We start from the raw sequence: 21,238 nt of genomic DNA on the forward strand, positions 1-21,238 counted from the left end.
CTTAATTGATAATTAAGGTCATTTCTGCATACTAGTCAGCTTGCCTTACAGGAAGGGCAATTCAACTAATTAAAATGACTCGTATATGTCTAGATTCGTATTAATTGGAAGGGTCAGAACTCAGAAGTTTGTTGCCCACTTGTTTGGGACTTCTAAATATTTTACGAAATTCCTCCCAGCTGGCTCCTTCACATTCAAATGCACGTACACACGTCACTAGTCCATTATCACCAATTTTTAATTTCTGTTATAAAAACAGTATGAACTAATTCATGGCGGCTAGAAAAAAAGAACCATTTTGTAGAAACTATAGTACCTATAGACTCAGAGTCCTTACCAGACGAACTACTTTTTATTAAACAATTAAAAAAAATTCTTTTGTAGATCGAACACATATTACCAGAAAGAATATGAATTTAATTAGAATGAATTGAAAGTTTAGAAGTGGTTTTTTTTACATAGCTTTTTTTTTCCTTGTTATAAGTGTGGAAGTGTTTTACCTTATTATGCAATGATTATGAATTGTCATGTATTGATAATAATTATGAATTGTCATGTATTGAAATATTATTCAATTTTATAACAGTTATTTCAAAAGTTATATTTAAATTAATTTTTAAAGGTAACTTTGTGCGAAGTAAAATATAATTTAGAAATGACAGAATTTGATACTTGATGATATAATGAATGTCATTTTGAGAATGGTTTTGGTAAGCTATTTATCTTAAATATGATGAGAAAGAATACACTTTTACCATAATAAGTTAACGACACTTGATGGATCAGGTGATAAAAATCTCTTAATGTTGTCCACCATGCTACAATGGTTGATTTGTCCAAATCTTGGTTACAAATAACCTTATGAAAATTTTCATCTTTCCATCTCACAGCAAATGACATACTAACTTCATAGTAAATCTACATTTGATATAACAAAATAAGATTGATTAATTACACAAAATAACAAAATAATGATATGTTAATTAAATCAAAATAAAGATGACATGATCCTTAGCGTTAACGGTGTTTAAAATAATATTTGGTGAAATCTGACTTTCTTTCAGCACAATCTTGGCCATTTGTTAATTTATTTTTAAAAAACATTTAAATTTAAGTTAAAAGTAAATGTTAAAAATGATAAATTAAAATAGATAAAAAAAAATAATTTAAACTTTTGAGTTGAAATCAAAAGTATAAAATGATAAAGACATGTTAGGAGCATATTTAAATTTATAATATTATATATATATATATATATAATTGGTTTCTAATATTCCATTATTGATTGGTAAATCATTTGATTAATAATTTGGTATTAAAATTTAAAATTACAAAATGATATACCTAATACATATTAGGAGAATGAAATTTACCACTCAGACGATATTCAAAACAAATTATGAAAGTGAATGCGAGAGAGTAAAGGCCTTAGGAAGCAAATAAATGAGTGGGATTTGTTAACATTTATACAGAGAGATATTATTTATGTAAATTGAATATTACAAAATATAATCAGACTTTACATATTATTTATAACGTTCTTTTGATATTTTAATTATTTTAAATTACTAGATAAATTGCCATAAATGATGCTAAATCTTTTATATATACAGAAACGTTCGTTATGTAAATCTTTTAGATAAATTGCCATAAATTGCCATGTTATTTTAAATTACTAGATATTTTAATTATTTATGTAAAGTCCGTTATGTTATCCATTCAGCCTAACGTGACCGAAACGTTCCTATATATAGCCACAAATCAGTTTTTTTTTTTGAAAGCAAAATATTCTCCTATCTCAAAGTTGTGAGAACATTTTTACCGATAGAATCAATTTTTAATTCTTGGACAATTTTTTATGGGTCTTATGTTGTTACTCAAAATTGTGAGAACATTTTTACCAATAATTTTTTTTCTTTTTTTTTTCTCTAAATCTTACTTTGAATTCTTGAGTTACTTTTATAGGTTGCACAATACATCCTTAAGTATATTTTATTAATTGGTTAAGAAGAGAGATGTTAAAAAACATATTTTTTGAAAGGAAGACAATTCTTGAGAATGAACTCATTCTTCATGTTGGAAATCTCTAGAGCTTGTGGTAGATTTGGTGAAAAGAGGTTTTTGAATTCAAAAATCCCATTAAAGATATTTTAGGAATCTTGTATATTAGATGTTTGATAAAAAGTTGAATTAATTATGTTTTAGTGTTATTTGATTGTGCATTAAATTTTAAAATTTTCATTTTAATCTTTTTTTTTCAATTTTTATTAAAAATATTAGTATTTTGTTAAGTTTTGAATTTTAAAATAATTAATTTAAAATAAGCATCATTATCTTTATTTTTTTTCATAAGTTATTGTTAGAGTGTATAATGTGAGAGGTCTAATTCAACCTTAAAAGTTAACTCAATTATTTCTAACACACCCCTTCACGTCAAACATTTCTTTGACTTGATGCGTGAACAACAAATGATGGGTGTGTGTCACAACGGAATACCATGTTAGAGTGTATTGTGTGAGAGACGTAACTCAACTCTAAAAGCTAACTCAATGGGTGAGGGTTGTCTCTCACTTATATATTCTAATATGAGATTACTTTTAGCGTGAAACTTGAATTATTTCCTAGTTATAGTATTAAACCACTAAAAAAACCCCACCCTTTCCCTATTCATCTTCTTCTTCAAACCACATCCATTACACCATCATAACATCATTTGCGCATCGCCATCAACCCCAAACCCACCACTGGACCATCCCACCACCACCTGGACCTAAATTTGCAACCACTAATAATCAAAGGAGGAGACACCCCATATTTACCCATGTTGTAAGAACGAATATTTTCAAGATCCATCGAGGTAAACAAAAACCCCATCCATATACATCAAAACCGACCTTCCATTTTTTGGATTGAATCAGACCGAAATGCCACACATCCTTGCTCGATCAAACGCAAAGACCAACTTTACTTATACTTCTCGAGGATATCTCCCACCCTTCTAGTGTCAATTTGAACACCGCCATAGTACCCTTCCTTGTTGGTACAGGTAGATCTCCACCACTGGGACCATCATTCAATCGTGATTCTGCCACTTACTTGTGTTAGGGCTCACGTCCTCCTCGAGAGTTGTGTCCTCATGCTCAATTTCTCCCATCAGGGATGTTTTCTTATCCTCCATAATTGGTGACAACTTAGGTTGTGGTTCAAAGGATTATTATTTGCAACCAAGAAAAGGAGACACTCCAACTCCACTTAGGATGTAAGATGTAAGCGAGAACTACATAAGAGACACCCCGAAAAAGATGAATAAGGGGAATGTGGGTTTTCTTTAGAATTTATACTTTTTGAAATAAAATAAAAAATTGACGATTTTTAGTTGTGATTATTTTAATTAATTATTTCAAAATTTAAAAGTTAATGAAATACTAATATTTTTAAGGAAAATCATAAAAAGGATCAATAATATCTTTCAAAAACTTAAAAAATCAAAATAAACTTTCAAAGTTAAATATATTAAAACATAATAAACTAAAAGTAAACTTTAACCTAATAAAATTATTGGTGAAACATGTCTGAGTGTATTTCAAAGAACTTAAGCGGATCAAGAATCCAGGTTGCAAGAAATTGGCGCATAAAATTTTTGTTGTGGCTTGCTCTTGACATGCGTGAGCATATCTCCCTTCTTTAGGCCATTTCGGCTTTCCTGCCCTTGTTTTTTATGGTTATCATTTTCGCTTTCTCAGCCATAATTGATAACTGCTTTATCAATCATGTAGAGCTTTGGGCTATTGGAATTGGTATCATTTTTGTGGCTGTCAGGGGATTTGTTGATTTCATCATCGAACCTAATTCAAAGTTTGTCATTAACCTTATTCAAAACAGTTGTTCCTCGACGCATGAATGTGTTCATCTTCTTGTTTTTATCCCTGAGAAGGTAGTCTCTTTAGACATCAACTCTTAGAGTCACATCCTTAGAGAAGCCAACCAAGCGATAGATGGTTTCATGAAGTATGACTTAGGCTTAGATGATATTTTTGTGTTTCATTGGGTGCCTTCCTTTGCTTTTACATAGATGTTCGTTGATGTAGCTATTGTTAGTTTTTCCCATGGGTTTCATTTTATTCTTTTTGGTAGGGGCTTAACCCCTTCCTATACATTAATATAAAGACGACAAAGATTTTATATATAGTAGGGTAAAATGTCTCTCTAATTTTTTAAAATAATGAAATAATAGAAGTTAAATGTAATTAATAAAAATAATAGAATAAAAAAATTAATAATATAAAAGTAATAGGAAGTTAATGTAAGTTAGAAGAAAAATTTAAAATTTAAAAAGTAATTTAAGAGTAAAATCGTCATAATTAGTCATATTATATATATTATGACTAAGGCTTTATACTTTTATTGAATAGAATTAGAGAAGACGCTTTTCTTAGATGTTAAAAAGTAAAACTAAAAGGAAAATCCCTTATTATTAGTTGCATTTAATTTTGCGTTTAGACCAGACATGTTTTGTTGCGTTGGTTTGCAATGATTGCCGAAACCTGAAGAATAGTCGATTCAATCACAACTCCGATGATTCCCACGCGTCCCCGGCGTCTTGCTCCGTCACAATAGTAGGGCAGCAACACCCTCTCTCCTTCGATTCGGATTCTTGAAACGAAAATCCAAAACCATGGAAAACGCCAGTGACGATATTAACAGGTTTTCGAATCCAAACGCGAACGCGAACGCAAACGCAAACGCAACCGCGACGACCTCGACCTCAAGTTTCACGTTCAGTACCCCTTCCGTTTCGGGCCTGTCCCGGCCCAGATTCGTGAAGGTCCGCAAGCCCAACAACGCCCCCGCCTTCAATCCATTCCGCCACGGTGCTGCCGCCACCAATGCCGCATTCGCCACCACCGATTTCGCTTCACTAATCGGCGATCCGTTCAGGGATCTCAAAATCGGTGAGGGTTTCGACGCCAAAGGTGAGTTCGCCTTTGCCACTAATGCTTCTTCACGTGTTGATGAAAACTCGGTCTCTGAACAGATCAACAACTTGAAGATTGTAACCGATAACGAATCGAACGAATCGGACCTACGGAATGAGCTGATGAAGAAATTAAGCATTAAAGAAGGAGGAGGTAGTAATGCTGCAGTTGCTGAGAACTCAGCACACGAAGTTATATATCAATTGAAGAATCTGAATGTGAATGACGCTATTGGTAGTAATGTCCACAAGAGTGCAGTTGATGTTAAACCTAGTTTGGAAAATGTGACAACGTTTCGAAATCGTGAAACGGAAGCAGCAGATTTGTTGAGGAAATTGGAGATGTTAAACCTAGTTAAGGAGAAGGAGGATTGTGTTGAACCGAACTTGTGTAATCCTTTTGTGGAGGGAATCCACCCAAGAGTTGCAAGTGGTGGCGCTCAAGTTGCTGCTTCGGCTTCGGCTTCTGCTTCTGTGTTCTTTCAGCCTGCTGGAGTTGGCAAGAGGGAGGAATTTGTGTTTACTGGTAAACAAGATATTTCAAGTTCATCTTTTGTTGAGTTTAACACTCCTCAACCAAAAATTGGCAAAGAAGGAAAACTTAAGGAAAAAGGGAGTAAAGTGAGAATAAATAAAAGTAGAGAAAAGCAGAAGCATTATAGCTCGGCCCAGCCGTGGCATGGACAGGGTTTTGTTTTGAAAGAAAGTGTTCCCCAGGACGAACCACAGGGTTCACCAATGGATGTGTCACCGTATCAGGAAAAGCTGTCTGAAAATGAAAGATCGAGGGAAGATTCTTTGGCATCCAATGAGTCATTTAGTGTTGATAACAACAATATTGTTAATGATTCAGAACCAACATCTTTTATTGATCCCATTGATGAAGATCTAATTGCCGCGGCAAAGAGCTTGGATATAAATGGGGGTGATGTTGCACACAGAGACACAAAGGAGGAAAGTTCAGAGGATCAAATGCGTGAAAATAGTTGTGTTGAAGACCCAAAGGACGAGTCAATTTCCGGGGTTGAAACTGAAAGCTTTAAGTCTGCCAATGATGAAGTGGACATAACTAGTGATGTGACTGGTGTATCAGCAGAAACTGGAGCCCATGATAGTGATAGAATGTTGCATCTTGAAAGTGCTTTGAGTTCAAGAAATGTAAATGGGTCTGGCTTCACATTTGCTGCTGCTTCTTCGACTGAAGCTCAATCATGTAGCCCAAAACGTCTTCACAAAAAGAAAAATGTTGGTCACGATTCTTACAACTACACACCAAACATAAAGGTTCCTTATTCATCAACTTCAGTGGCATTTTCTCCATTTTCTGGGACTTCATCTCTTTTCACACCAGGGCAAAGTTTAAAACCCAAAGTATCCTCTCCTCCGCCCAAAACAAGTGATTCTGATGAGAATCAGGAGGAGATAAAGGAGGCTGAGGAAGCCTGTGAACGGTGGAGGCTCCGGTGAGTATATATTTTTTATAGTTTCATTTCTATATTTGCAGTCACTTGCACGTAATGCACGCATTTTTGTTATTCTGGATACAAGGCCTGACTTTTTACCATTCCTTCTGATTTGTACATCGAAATACGATATACCGATGTTTATTGCAAACACACAAATGTATTTTGCAAAGTACTTTGAAATGGTTCCTTTGATTTTGACATAGTACCTTACCAACATTGCAACCATTATTCAAAATACTGAATATGCTCTATATCAGAGGAAACCAAGCCTATAAAAAGGGGGATCTGTCTACGGCTGAGAATTGTTACAAACAAGGACTTAGTTGTATATCTAAAGAAGCATCTCGTAGCTGTCTCAGGGCTTTGCTGCTATGTTATAGCAACCTTGCTGCCACACACATGTCTCTTGGTAGGATGAGAGATGCACTAGAAGATTGTAAGATGGCTGCTGAAATAGATCAAAATTTCCTCAAGGTGCAACTTAGAGCTGCAAAGTAAGTTTCCATTGTTTCTTCTTACTCCCTTTGTGCGCAATGATTTAAGTTGTATGAATTTTAAGTTTCATGTAGGATGAATGAAACCTTAGGATATATAATACTAGTGGGAGGCTGGGAGTAATGATTCTTGATGTAAAAAAGAATGGATCTAACGAGAGAACACCCCTGTGAAAATGTGAAATTGCAGGTCATTTGGTTTCAGAAAATGTTTTTTATTTTCATTTTGTATTTTCACTTTTAATTACAAAATGTCATATTGTTTTCACTTTCAACTACAAAATGTCATTGTTTTCACTTTGTTTCCTATTTATAAAACAATATAAAGTTATTTTTATTGATTCCTATACAAATTATTGAAAACCGGAAACAAGTTAAATCAAGGTAGCTTTTTTGTAATCAAAAGTGAAAATAGAAGATGTTTCTCAAAACCCAACGGCAGTGTTTATGGTTTAGCATCTAATGCCTGATTGTTATTTAAAATTTGGATATATGTTTTATTAATAACACGAAATATGTAAGTGGTTAGCAACATGCATACTTGTGCCTCAAGTCTAAAATTATCAAGATAGATGATTGTATCCCTTAAGTCCTTTTGTTTTCATTCTTGTTTTAAGTTGTTACCTTGCTCTGGGGGAAGTTGAAGGTGCATCACAATATTTTAAAAGGTGCTTGCAATCAGGAACTAATGTTTGTGTGGATCGAAAAATTGCTGTGGAAGCCTCTGATGGCTTACAAAAGGCACAGGTTTGATTATTTATATTATGGTTTTGGCAGACAACTAAATATACTGTGATGGCTTTGATTATTAGCTTTTCCTTTTGGTTAATGATTTTTAATTAGCTACAGGCTACACATGCAATGAGTTATAATTAGAAGCCTGTTACACTGAAGTACTGAACTGGTTTGTCATTGTATTATATCATTGCCCTTCTACAGGAAAACTTTCAAGGGTTTAAAGTACATTTAATCAATTTTCAGTATAAGTTTTTGTTTTTAATATTTGTTTCAACATTGGATTTTGGGGCTTACTGATGATATAATTTGTTGGGCAATTTGTCTACTCTTATTTCTTGAAACATGTATCTGCTATATGCTTTTATAATTAGAATTATTTTGTGGAGGGTTAATAGCTTTTTGATCCCTATACGAAACCCTTTTTTTATTTGGGTAATTGGGTGCTACATAAATGTAGTTTGTACATGAGTCCCTTGAAAAAAATATTTTTTGAATGGTCCCTGTCATTATCTAATGTTATAACATTTTGAGCAAGTCCGACGCGGTTAACAAATTTCTGACATGGTTTCTAACGGGTGAGAAAACTTAACACATTTACTTTTATTTCTTTCCATATATATAACACATCTTTTCATTTTGGTCCCTATATGAAAAAAACTTTTTAAATTATTCCCTATACATATCACAATGTGAAGGCAAATAAAAAGCACAATGCAACAATACAAAAAACAAGATACAATCATTGGGTATCAAAAGTCTGAGCAAATTTCAAGAGTTTTGGCTAATAAAATGAAGGAGTAGAACAAAAGAGAGCTTTCACTACTCTCTCCAACACACACAGAAAAATTAATGGCTTTCACACCCACACCCAAAAGCTAGTATACTGACTTTGAACAAGGTCGTTGTAGCTTGAGGTGCTCTATGGAGATTGTGACAAGATGGTGTTTGAGAGTTGGGTAAGGGTTTTCTCATTATGGGTGATCAGAAAGAAGGAGTGAATGTAGACTGACTTTCGATGGCCAAATCCATTGATTTTTTTTTTCTTGGAGGGAGTAGTGGAGGGTCTCTCTTTAGTTGTACTTCTTCATATAGGCCAAAACCCATGGTAAAACTTGCTCAGAATTTTTATGTATAATTGTAATGGATTGTTTTTGTTTTATTGCATTGTCCTTATTTTTGCCTTCACATTATGTTTTGTTATGTGTAGTGACTAATTTAAAAGATTTTTTCATATGGGGACCAAAATGAGAAAATGTGTTATGTATAGGGATTAAAATGCAAAAATGTGTAAAGCTTTATCTCATATCATAAGTCATGTCAGAAATTCGTTAGCCATGTCAGATTCTTTTCTCTAACAATGTTATCATGTGAGAAAATGGCAGGGACGTTTTCGAAAATATTTGTTTGTCAAGGAACATGTTTACAAACTTTTTCATGCAGAGACCCAAAAGGAATTTAAATGTTAAAATATTTTTTTATAAGTGATGTGTAGAAATAAATAGGTAAAGAGAAATTGTATGTTGCCATTGTTTTGTTAAATAAAATTTTGCTGCTTTATGGATTGCTACTTTTTGTATTTCCTCTCCATTTTCCTTAACAAGATCCTAATGTTTTTGAATTTATAATTTTTTGAGTGGGTTGATGTGAAGGTCTACCCCCAACTTTCTGAACTGATTAGTGTTTTTAATGGATATGACAGAAAGTATCAGATGTCATCAATCATTCTGCTCAGCTTTTGCAAAGAAGAACAGCCTCTTATGCAGAGAGAGCATTAGAACATATTAATGAGGCGTTAATAATAAGTTCATACTCTGAAAAATTGCTTGAAATGAAAGCAGAGGCTCTCCTAATGGTTAGTGCCTCTTTCTTATAATATGTTGGAATTTAACTAAAGCTTAAATTATGATTTATGACTATCTCAAAATTCAGCATTTGTCTATTTTTGGTGCAATAATTTATACCAATTATGTCTGTGTTGGATAACTTTTGCTCCACATCAGCTTTGTAGATATGAGGAGGTGATTCAACTGTGTGACAAGACCCTTGATTCTGCTGAAAAGAATGCCTGTCCTTTGGATGCTGGTTGCAAAGTCACGGATCTTGATAATTCACAACTCTCAAAAGGTTTCTACTTCAGAATATGGCGATGCTCAATGATGCTTAAAGCATACATTCACCTAGGAAAATTTGAAGAGGGTCTTTCTTTGCTGGAGCAACAAGAGGAAAAGGTGTCTGCCATAAACAAGTACGTATTACTAACCACTGACTTGTTCACCCTAGTCTGCCCCTCCTCAAGTGTAAACAGAAATGAAAAGGGCAATGTGAAATGTGAATCTTTGACAGCTATGATCCTTTTTAATTTTTATCATCAGCTTAAATTCTGTTCCTGCAGGAGTGGAAGCAAGGTTTTGGATTCACTCACACCTCTTGCTGCCATCATACGTGAGCCCTTGCATCATAAGGTTAGCTTATGCTGTGTTTCATTATATCTTTATGTTGATTATTTATATTATTATCGTCTGTTAAATAACTTGATTCCTAGAACATTTCAACTGTTTCAAAGTAACTCTACTTTTTTTACCTTGATTCCTGGGAGCTAATTGTTATTTTAGCTGTTTTACTTGAGTATATTATTTTGTTTCTAATATACAGTCTTATTGAAAATTTTGAGTTTTCAACTGACTTTTAAAATTAATTTTTGGATTAGCAGTGTAAATATTTTTATCCGCAATCATTTATTTCTGCAGTTCTACTGAATGTGCTTGCTGTTGCTCTAGGTGACAGTCCTTATGCACATGCTCGTTTTTATTTGTAGAAATATATTCAAGGGGGTAAAAACTGCTCCATATTATAGAATGGGATTCACCAAGACACTAGGTTGGTTTAGGGTCCACTTGGATAAGCCTCAGATAAAAAAGTGCTTTTATGACATCATCAATTTTTTTAAAAAGCTTTTTTTAGGTTTTGAGGAAAACACTAAAACTGTTTTATTTGATATTTTTTGCCTTTTTTTTAAAATCACAGAGCCACAGACAGGTCCATAGGCTTCTTGTGTGCGTATTTATGTTCATATACTGTTGAATGTGAATTGACACAACTCTAGTACACCTACACCTTGTGCAAGCCCATCTGAATATCCATCACACACACTGATACTTCCCTAATTTCCTTTTATCTTGATAATTCATCCTCTTCTTTTGTTTTGTTTTGTTTTGTATTCTAAGAAGTTTTTGTTAGTTTAATTCATTCTGTCCTTTTCCTGTAACATGAAAATTGCTTTTGATTAGGATTGGTGTAAATCTATTCATATGTAGACTGCAGGGAATGCAGCATTTCAGGCTGGAAGGCATGCAGAAGCTGTTGAATACTATACATCTGCTTTGTCATGTAATGTGGAGTCTCGTCCATTTGCAGCTGTCTGTTATTGTAATCGTGCTGCTGCGTATAAAGCTTTAGGTCAAATAACTGATGCTATTGCAGATTGCAGTCTAGCTATAGCTCTTGATGGAAATTATTTGAAGGTTTCTCTCTTCAACCATAACTTCATTTTTTTTCGATGTTATAATTGAATCAGATGGGGTTAACCTGATATAGGATAAAAACACTTAGGTTAAATTATAGCACATGAGAAATTCAGGGAGAAGGAATGGGTTAAGTAGTGAAAAGATCTGGTCCACAGCCAATACAGAGCTTTATTCTCTTTGACAAGTAGAAGAAAACTTTTGTTATCAGGATTCAGGAAGAATTTGAGGTATCCTTGTTGCAGCCATTATATTTTTACCCTTTTTTATAGCTTAGAAATCCTAACAGAAAACTAATCCTAATGCATAGAAAGATCAAATGCTATCCATCCTAAAGACCTAAACTAACTTGAATAAAAATTAAGTAAAAGATATAAAAACACTAATTTATGATATAAAATTGCTGCCCAGACTACAGCAGTATAATCAATAACCCCAATAGAAATCCAACATTTAATATAATTAACCTCCTCTTTTCCTGGATCATAATTCATAACCCATGGGGATTAAACTAACTTGAATAAAAATTAAGTAAAAGATACAAAAACAAAAATTTATAATATAAAATTGCTGCCCAGGCTACAGTAGTATAACCAATAACCCAAACATAAATCTAAAATTTAATATAATTAGACTCCTTTTTTCCTGGATAACCCATGGGGATTAAACAGTTAAAAACCTGTAGCATTTAACTTATTTGTTGTTTCCTATTCTTTACATCCAAAGATGAACACAAAAGCTGAACTATTTGAAGTGGGCCACCAATAATGATAATTTTGGATGTTTAACCCACAGAAGAGAAAATGAAGCAATTCAAAAGCTGCATTACAAATTTCCTATCTGGAGAGCTTCTGTATGTGTTCTGTTGTAGTTGTATAATTAAATTAGATTATTAGATAGCCTGAATGTGCTTCCTATTGTGTTTAGTTCTGTCAGAGAGTAATAGTCTTAGGGGGCGTTTGGTAGGAGAGAAGTTTTTTCATGTCCGGGAATCATGAATTCTAGGAATCATGTTTCCTGTGAATGAATAAAATTTTTTTGATTTGTCATTGAAAATCTTTAGATAAGTTTCCTATGAATAAAAAAGTTACGCATATTTTTACCAAATATTTTAATTATTTACCACATTATATAATTTAATAAAGAATAAAATGATATTTTTACTTTAGTATAAGAAAAATTATAATCAGAAAAGTAACATTCTCACCTCCCCCATGGAAAAGTTTTCATGGGAAACTGATTAAAAACATTTCCGGAAAACATCCTTTCTCAGGAATGTTCTTTTTTTAAAATGCATACTAAACATGAGAAACTAAGTTTCCCAACCTATAATTTCCGGAAAACCAAAAACTTCTCTCCTACCAAACACCCCTTAAATGTGTGTTATGTTCTGTTATAGAGTAGTAACGTGTATTAGTGTTTTGCATTTTCAGATATATCTGTTATTACATGCTATTCAAGGAATTGTTTATTTAGGATTATTTATATGATAGTATGAGAAAAATGTTTTCATACTCTTCCAGGCACTTTCTAGACGTGCAACTCTGTTTGAGATGATCAGAGATTATGCCCAAGCAGCCAGTGATCTTAGGAGGCTTCTCTCTCTTCTCAGTAAGGGGGTGGAGGACAATGCCAATCAGCTTGGAATATCTGATAAATCAATTAATTATACAAATGATTTGAAACAAAATCGTGTTCGTCTTTTGGAAATGGAAGAGGAAGCCAGAAAGGAGATCCCTCTTGATATGTACCTCATTTTGTAAGCTCTTTACTAATGATCAACATTTCTTTATCTTATCATTGATAATAGATAATAGATTAATAAACCCCTTTTTTCTAGTAGCCCAAATCACCTTCCTTAAAGGCACCATCCCTTCTACTTTTGCATGTTTTTCTAGTCAAAGCTGTGAGATATATCGTTCCATTTACTGGGATGAAATGGGTAAATTTTGGACTTATAGGGAAGATTAAATCTACCCTCTTCGTATGGAAGAACTTCAGAGATCCAATTGTCAATATCCAGGATCAGAAAATAAATAAATTTCATTTTATGATTTTCAACTAAATGAGGATAGATAGATAACAATGGTGTTTCCTGAATCCTGACAAAATATAGGTGTATATAGAAGAATGGATTTGTCAAATTTCATGTAGAATAATTTGTACCTAATATATAACTTTTGTTACAATTGTCATCATTCTGTGTGTAAGTTGTGTTTCAAGTATGACAGAAAACATAATGCCAGCTAAACTTATGTTCCTAATGTAGGGAAATATTATCATTCATTTAAGGCTATCAGCTAACTGACATTATGATGACAGGGGAGTTGAACCATCTGTTTCGATATCTGAAATCAAGAAGGCCTATCGGAAAGCTGCACTTAGACACCACCCAGACAAGGTTGTTTAATTGGGCACATCGTTTGATGCTCATACTAGTCAGTAATCACTCAGTTAACATTTTATCTTATTCTGTAGGCTGGCCAGTCTTTGACCAAAAATGACAATGGAGATGATCGGATATGGAAGGTTATTGCTGAAGAAGTACACGGGGATGTTGATCAGCTTTTCAAAATAATTGGGGAGGCATATGCCGTGCTGTCAGACCCTGCCAAGGTATTTTGTATATTTTCAACCAGTAAATGTTGCTGAGAGGCTTGCTCTATATAGTTTAACTAAAAGTTTGTTTTTTTGTGGAATTGTGTCAATTAATCCATGTAGTCAATCCCACCTAGTGGAATAAGGATTTGTTTTTGACACTTGACATGTTATATGAGAAGTTCCTTTGTCTTAAAATAAGGCAAGTAACAGCTACCAATGACATATACCTAGCATCTAGGAATTAGATAAGTTCCTTTCCTTAGGTGGAAATTTTGATGGGTTTCCTTTCTTGGTTACTAATACCAAATTGCTTCAAATTTTTTTTAATTACCAAATTGTTTACGCTGACATGATGCTGGATAAAAATAGAAAAACAGTTTGATTTGATATTTTTTCTTAATGTGATTGGTTTAATGTACTAAAGCTGTAAAATTGCCAAATAATAAATGTGTATCAATAACAGTGATACTGATAGATAACAAAATCTTACAAGCCTAGAAAAATAACAATTAAAAAAGAAAGACTGCTTTGCTTCTCCATTTACAAAGGATAGATGAGAAAATCTCACAAACCTAGAAAGAAAAAAAAAACTGCTTTGCTTCAACATTTACCAAAGAATCCTTTGGTAAAGCAGCAGGAATTTTAAGTGCTAGTACGTTTACTACTTCTTGCAGTGTTAGTAAGTATGCATTTTCTTCCATAATGTAGAAAAACAACCATAATTCTGGGAAGTCGTTTTAATTTCTTAAGCTTTAAGCATATTATGCTGCGTAACCATTTGATTATTATTCCATTTATGCAGCGGGCACGTTATGATGCAGAAGAAGAAATGAGGAATTCCCAAAAGAGACGCCATGGACCTATAGGTAAAAATAGTGTGGATGCCCAGTATTACCCATTTGAACAAAGCAACAGGAGACAGTGGAGAGAAGTTAATAGATCATATGGTAATTCGTCTTTTCGAGGTTATGAACCTGGCCGATCGAGCAGGAAATAATAAAATCTGCATGGAATGTTAATCCCGTGAGGATCTGGATTGCTGTTTGAGTATTTAAATGTGGCCTAGTTAGATGGTGCCTTTTAAGTTATCCGCTGCATTTGGCCTTCTGAATTTACGCACTATGGTAAGTTCAGTACTGCATTTTGATCCAGCTGTTACGTGGCTTCAATCCTTCGAGTTAGAAGAGATCCAAGAGGTACACAATTCCGCTTATGATGACATAGCAGTTGGAGAAGCTTGGCTCAATGGCTAGTCAATGCTTCCAGTTACTTTGGGAGGTAGAATTTTTCTCTTGGAAAGAGAAAGACAACAAACATGCTTGCATTCTATATAATTGTCATTTACAGCTGACCACGACTTTGAGCGAGGAGTTGGTGTTTTTAGCTTGGCTGATAAACCCAGCACATGAAAAAGAAGCTTGAAAATTTTGCATTATGGTTGGTTGAGTGAGGGCTGGTTTTTTTAGATATGTAAATTTTACTGACACACGTTGATATTGAGATGTACAGACGAAATTAACTTATACCACTACAAAGATTGTAATTACCAAAGCACAGTTGGGCTTGTGTAGAAAGAGTTCATAAAAATTCAACTTAGCACTTGCGAGTTAGTAATCCAACCAATGTTCATCTACAAAAGTCCAACCAATACTGTCAGAGTTTTTGTTTATGAAATAAATTCTAGTATTAGGCCACATTCGTACGGCCAACGATTGGCATTTTGCCTAGAGCCATAAATATGCAATATATTAAAGTGTCATGGCTGTTGTTTTTATTTTTATTTTTTTACCAAATTTAGAGTGATTTTAGAAACTGTCTATTCTAGTTTTGTAATGATTTTAAAAGATTAGGATATAAATTATGTTATGCAACTGGAGACGAGGACCATAACAATTAAAAAAATTGTAACTAAAAGGATCAAAATGAGATTTTAAACTATAAAGACTAAAGGAAAAAATTGGTACAACTACAAAAATAAAAAAAATAATTAAACCTTTTTTAAATTGAATGGATCTCACCATTAAAATAAAGTTTTACTTATATAAAATTTAATAAAAAATAATGAATGGTGTGATAATGAAACTTATAGCAAGTCACCAATTTAAGTGAGTCTTACTTCTTGCTTATTTGAAAGTAGGATTCACTAAAATTGATATTTTTAATAAATTTTAATAAATCATCCAGAATTTCAAGGTGTTGCTAGTTTTAATCAATTATTGCTTCAGTAGTTTTTCTGAAGAAAAACATTGGCAGTTCTTAGGTTGCTTTCCAGTTTCTTTGGAAAAATAAAAAGGAAAATATAGAAGTAACTTGAAAAAATCTTCAAAAAAATCCTAACACAAATAACAAAATTTTGTGGTTCTTTTTTTTTTTTTACTGGAGAAGGTTGTAGCTCATTTTCATCTAGCAAAACCAAATAGATAGGCATAGTGTGCCTGGTTCTTATGGGCATCTCATCGATTAATCCCATACATGCATGAAAATGAACGATGTCTCAAGAATTATACACTTACAGCCTCGCAGTACAATAACTTTTTGTTTAGCGAATATCACTTTTGCTTTGGTACGGGAAGACTTATAAGTATATTCCTAACCCAAACTCTTTTGGATTCGTTTCAACCATCCATGGTGACCTGTTTATTTTTCAGAAAGCAAGAAAAATAAAACAAAAAAAATGGTTAAATATTTCCAAAATAAGTCACCAATGACACAGAACACCAGCACTAGGATTAGAAAGTTTACCTGTTCATTATAAAGTTAAACGTTCCCTGGCTAGCACGCTTGAGAAGAACTTCTCTTGCTTCAATTGGAATTCCTTGAGCCTGCATGTAGAATTCGATGAAATTATAATATGGCAGGTAGCAAAATATGTTTGCCCAAAAGTTCAATATTACACTTTTAAATTACGTAAAAAATAATGAGAATTGGATACACAATTACACATACCTCTTCAGGAAACCAAACTCCTGGCTGCGTGCTTCCTTCAAGAATTGCAAGTGCAAAAGCAGCTGTTGCAATTCCTACAGATCTGAAAAACGTGCACATTGCATTCGTCATTACTCATTACTGGTAGAAATAAACTATAATCCGGGTTTATGAAATTAGTATCTCATAGCATGCACAATTTATAGCAAAAATGCTAAATTCCCCATAGTCAGTCTACATCACTTGTCAAATTCGTTGTTCTCCCCGCAGTTGTTCATGTGGTAAAATTGTACAGATGCGATAGACCAAAATAAACAGAATTTAATAGGTGTGCATGTAAAAGTTTTTCCACTGTCAATCAATTAAAATCATTCTTAGTATGATATAGAGTAAAGGTGTTCGCTCATCATTTTTGCTTTTCATGTTACATTAACAAAGAAAGCACAGGTATTGTTGCACGGTTAGATCATTTTATTTTAAAATAAAAGGATGTAATTATAGCTGGGATGCACCTCTTACTTTTGATGCAGCCTCAGTCCTTTTCTTAAAAAAAAAAAGATTTTTTAGAGTTTTTTTTTTTAAAATTGAATATTTATTTACAGACCTGCCGAATGAAAAGTTCATTCAAGTTTTTCAAAATAAAAATATAATAAACTGAGTGCCGATGAGATCTCAAGGCTCAAGCTGATTAATGATACATGAATTGTTCCTTATTTTAAACACCTCACTAACATTTTTCCTCTCTCCCTATCCATCTCTTCCTATTACATCATAATCCTTAGAAAAAATATATTTTGACACCCAAATGTTAGTAGACATCTAATGAGAGAGAGAGAAAAAAACAAGAAAAAAATATAAGTATGATAAATTATATGATATGATATGAAGAGAGATAAAAAGAAATAAGAGTTGTTGTGGGATGTCAAAATATCATCATTCTGAACCTTATTATTCCTTTTTTTTTTCTTTCTAGGTATAAGATAGGATATGGGATATTTATGAAACATTTTCCCAAGCTATATTAACTTGCAAACTAACAAAGCTCCTCACATTAATAACATAAGTTAAGGCGTTTATCAGGATAATTAAAACTGTAATTACAACATTACTATAATCCTTTTAATAATGATATAAATCCATTTAATGAATTGATTATTTACACTTTTTTTCATGATTTTATTCTTTCTATAAAGGTGAGGTAGATTTGATATTATATACTTCACTTTTATATAAAGAACAAAATTCATAAAAAAAAAATTGTATTAAAAAATATTTCAAAAAAATCATCGCTTAACTTTATTGACATAATACAAAAAAAAAATGTTTTGATAATTTACGCAAGTGACAAAAGCTAGCTTAATGTAAGCATGATTTCACCCAAAAAATAGAGAAAAGGAAAACTTACACTGAAAGTCTTCTATGACTGAATATACCAACAGTATTGCGTCCACTTGCGCACTCCAAATCAACCTGTCCATTAGATAAGAAAAAAGATTTTTGGGGGGTAAACGTAAATAATTAGTTTATATACGCACTTTACAAACATCACAACAACTGCGTAACTTGGAGAGTGAAAAAATGGTTAAACGAGTACTAGTTTAACCCTTTGCATTCTCCTCACCCTCATTGATACGCGTTCTCCAGCAATCCCATCCACTGCTCGAACAACAGGATCAAACAACTGAACCAAACTTTGGACTTTATTTCTGTCTCTCAGAAATTCCTGCATGTTTAATCACAAGTCAAAACACTTGTTATATGATGCATCAAAATTTTGTAGTACCGTTTCATAATAGAGTGAGTAGCCTATCAAAAGCAATATTGTATTGATAGAATATTTTCATGCATATTGTTAGCAATTGCACTTATCTGCAACCAAGTCAATCCAAGTGATTCAAGAGCATACCGAAGGAAGAAGTTTTGTCATAGCTTCCATTCCCCAATTCCAGAAAAATGGTGCTGTTCCAAATCGAGCACTTACACTTGGCACTCCTAGAATCTCATGAGCACTGCTAACCTCTGGTAAATTCCTGAAAACAGGAATCCTAATTTCTGAAGAAAGCAAATATATAGGGGTAATTAAATCAATTTGTTGTGGACCATATATCATATATGACTGAAGCAGTACCAATTTTCTTTTAAATCCTACTGTGGAAGCTTGGTAAAGAATCAGAAATGGCCTTCACAGCTTGCACATTACAATGATTTAAAACAAATTCAATGAAGATTTACTATTTTTATTTTGTTTTTGAATTAGGTTTCAGGGGGTATTCCGACTTCCAATGCTTTCTATATATCGACAAACTTACAATAGATAAACATCTCTTTTGCCAATTCCTTTTCCAAAGTCAACGTTGAGCATTCCACTATATGGCCTCATTCTGATCTTTTCTCCTAGTTGAACATTCCAGCATCATCATTTAATCCTACAAACAAAATGGTAATTTAATCTAGATAAAATAATTAACTTGTACAAACTCTTTAGACGACAACCTTTGTTATATGCAACTACTTCCTCTCCCAACAGCAAGAAGCTTGTGGCTAAGATGGTTGGGCCAGCACCACCAGTTCCAGCTGTGTAGTAGTAGAATCTGATTTGACCATAGTAGCTTATAAGTGGCTGAATCAACATGAAGCTCAGAAAATAAACAAACAAAAATATTCCTCTTGTCATTTCTGGATTTTTTGTCATTTTTCTGTCTATGCTTATTCACCTCAGCAAAGAATTAGAAAAAATTATCTACATTAAATTAATGAAAAAACTTAGTCCCTACATACCATAACGTAAATAATTGAATGACATAGAAGAACTTTAAGGATGTATTTGACGTGCACTACGTTACATTACATTCTCAATTATCTTACACGATCTGGGCATAACAATTAACATATCAAGGAATTCAACATATTATGATATATCCAACTGGTAAGATAAGCAATGACATATCAACCAAAATACATTCACATTTACATTTAAATAAAGAAATCATAAAACTTTGGAATTGTGAGGGGATCCACCAACCTTAGCCTCTCAGGCTTATCTTCACTTTCATTTGCAGCACGGACTAGCTCTGCTGCCATGACTATGACAAAATTGTAGGAAGTGTTAGCAACCAAAATACAGCAGATGCAAAAAGATTCTCGTTCAACATAAATCACGACCTCCCCTAACTTGGTGATCAAATGATTTTCATAATAATTCTGGTTCTTATTTGGGAACAGAAGAACAATGCGGATAGATAGGTAAGCACCATTGCTAATTCCAGGGTATATTCCTCCGGTTGTTATAGCCGGAACATTTGCATCCAACGCCCTATTCATGAAGGATTTTGCGCGCCATGCATAGCTTGTGTCATCACAGACATCAAGATACGCAGTCTGCGCCAAAAAAACATACGATCAATATAGATTGTGTATAACTGAAAATGCATGCACAGAGCCAGATTTTTTTTATTTTATGGAAATAAACATTATAATTCAGAAACGATGATGGAAAATAAAAAGGTACCTGAGTATTTATTGCAGCTTCAAGCACGCTACACCTTTCTGCTTGTTGGAAGGGACCAGCGGCATGAACTACGAGATCTACATCTGCACAGATTCGCATTTACAATAACAACATTCATGATCGATTTTCAATTCATAAGCACAAGACAAAGAACAACGGTGACTGGTAGCGAGTGCAATTTTACTCTTCAATGCAGTTTCCAGCGAATTCACGTCGTCGATGTCAACGCGAGCGAATTCTGAATTGCCGCCAAGTTTTGCAGTGAGAACTTCACCTTTCTCCCTGTGACACGTGTTACGAATTACGAATTAGAATTGGAATTATCTACAAACGCAATTTAGAGGCGCACGTGTGATGCACGTGCACTGTTAATCACCTGTTTCTGCCGGCGACGAGGATTTGAAGATCGGGACATAAGTTGGAGAGTGCAATGGCAGTGGATCCTCCGACCCGACCCGTTCCGCCGAGGACGAGGATTCTAGAGTTGCGGATCTTCTCCGGCAGCGGCACCTCAGGGACCTTGCTGGTGGTGGTGGCGGTGGCGGTGGCCTTCACACTCAACGGCGTCCATTTCAAATTCAGAGGCAATGAAAGTGGCGCCATTGAATTCAGTTTCTCTTTCTACACTTCGCTTCGCGGTACATTCCTTATCACAACTGCACTTGCTGCTATGCTGTGATTAAAGCACGTATGTTCAATACTTGGCAAAATCCACACCACACGTCATATTTTAAGTTATCTAATTTAATTCGATACGATGCTAAGAAGAAATACACAGCAAGAGAAATTGAAGATTTTTTTTAATTAAAGGAGAGGGTAAGAGTTGTGAGTTCCATAGAATAGAGTAGAAAATTTTCTTGTATATTATTTCCCTCCTTCAAAACAAATACACCTCATAAAGAAATGATACTCAAGTACATATTAGTTTTATTAAATCAATATAAATTTTAATTTAATGAGAAGAAACATATTAAAACCTAGTATAAGTTTTGGTTTAATAATAAAAATGA

General features: G+C 33.6%; 2 protein-coding genes across 2 annotated transcripts; one reads left to right on the plus strand and one right to left on the minus strand.

The window, feature by feature from the left end:
* Positions 1 to 4,456: 4,456 nt before the first annotated feature.
* Positions 4,457 to 15,505, plus strand: LOC114379510. Its single transcript, XM_028338190.1, has 11 exons — positions 4,457 to 6,438; positions 6,699 to 6,935; positions 7,553 to 7,682; positions 9,373 to 9,525; positions 9,674 to 9,918; positions 10,066 to 10,135; positions 10,988 to 11,194; positions 12,718 to 12,953; positions 13,517 to 13,595; positions 13,673 to 13,810; positions 14,598 to 15,505. Exons 1-11 carry the CDS (start codon positions 4,676 to 4,678, stop codon positions 14,790 to 14,792), a joined length of 3,453 nt encoding a protein of 1,150 aa, XP_028193991.1. The 5' UTR covers positions 4,457 to 4,675; the 3' UTR covers positions 14,793 to 15,505.
* A 643-nt stretch (positions 15,506 to 16,148) lies between these two features.
* Positions 16,149 to 20,902, minus strand: LOC114378369. Its single transcript, XM_028336952.1, has 13 exons — positions 20,605 to 20,902; positions 20,413 to 20,510; positions 20,229 to 20,311; positions 19,972 to 20,098; positions 19,743 to 19,803; positions 19,214 to 19,311; positions 19,030 to 19,114; positions 18,627 to 18,750; positions 18,342 to 18,443; positions 18,126 to 18,190; positions 16,742 to 16,823; positions 16,538 to 16,617; positions 16,149 to 16,428 (listed from the first exon to the last, which is right to left on the minus strand). Exons 1-13 carry the CDS (start codon positions 20,829 to 20,831, stop codon positions 16,371 to 16,373), a joined length of 1,290 nt encoding a protein of 429 aa, XP_028192753.1. The 5' UTR covers positions 20,832 to 20,902; the 3' UTR covers positions 16,149 to 16,370.
* Between the last annotated feature and the right edge of the window lie 336 nt (positions 20,903 to 21,238).

The sequence above is a fragment of the Glycine soja genome, chromosome 12, assembly GCF_004193775.1.
Source record: "Glycine soja cultivar W05 chromosome 12, ASM419377v2, whole genome shotgun sequence".
NCBI classification, from domain to species: Eukaryota; Viridiplantae; Streptophyta; class Magnoliopsida; order Fabales; family Fabaceae; genus Glycine; species Glycine soja.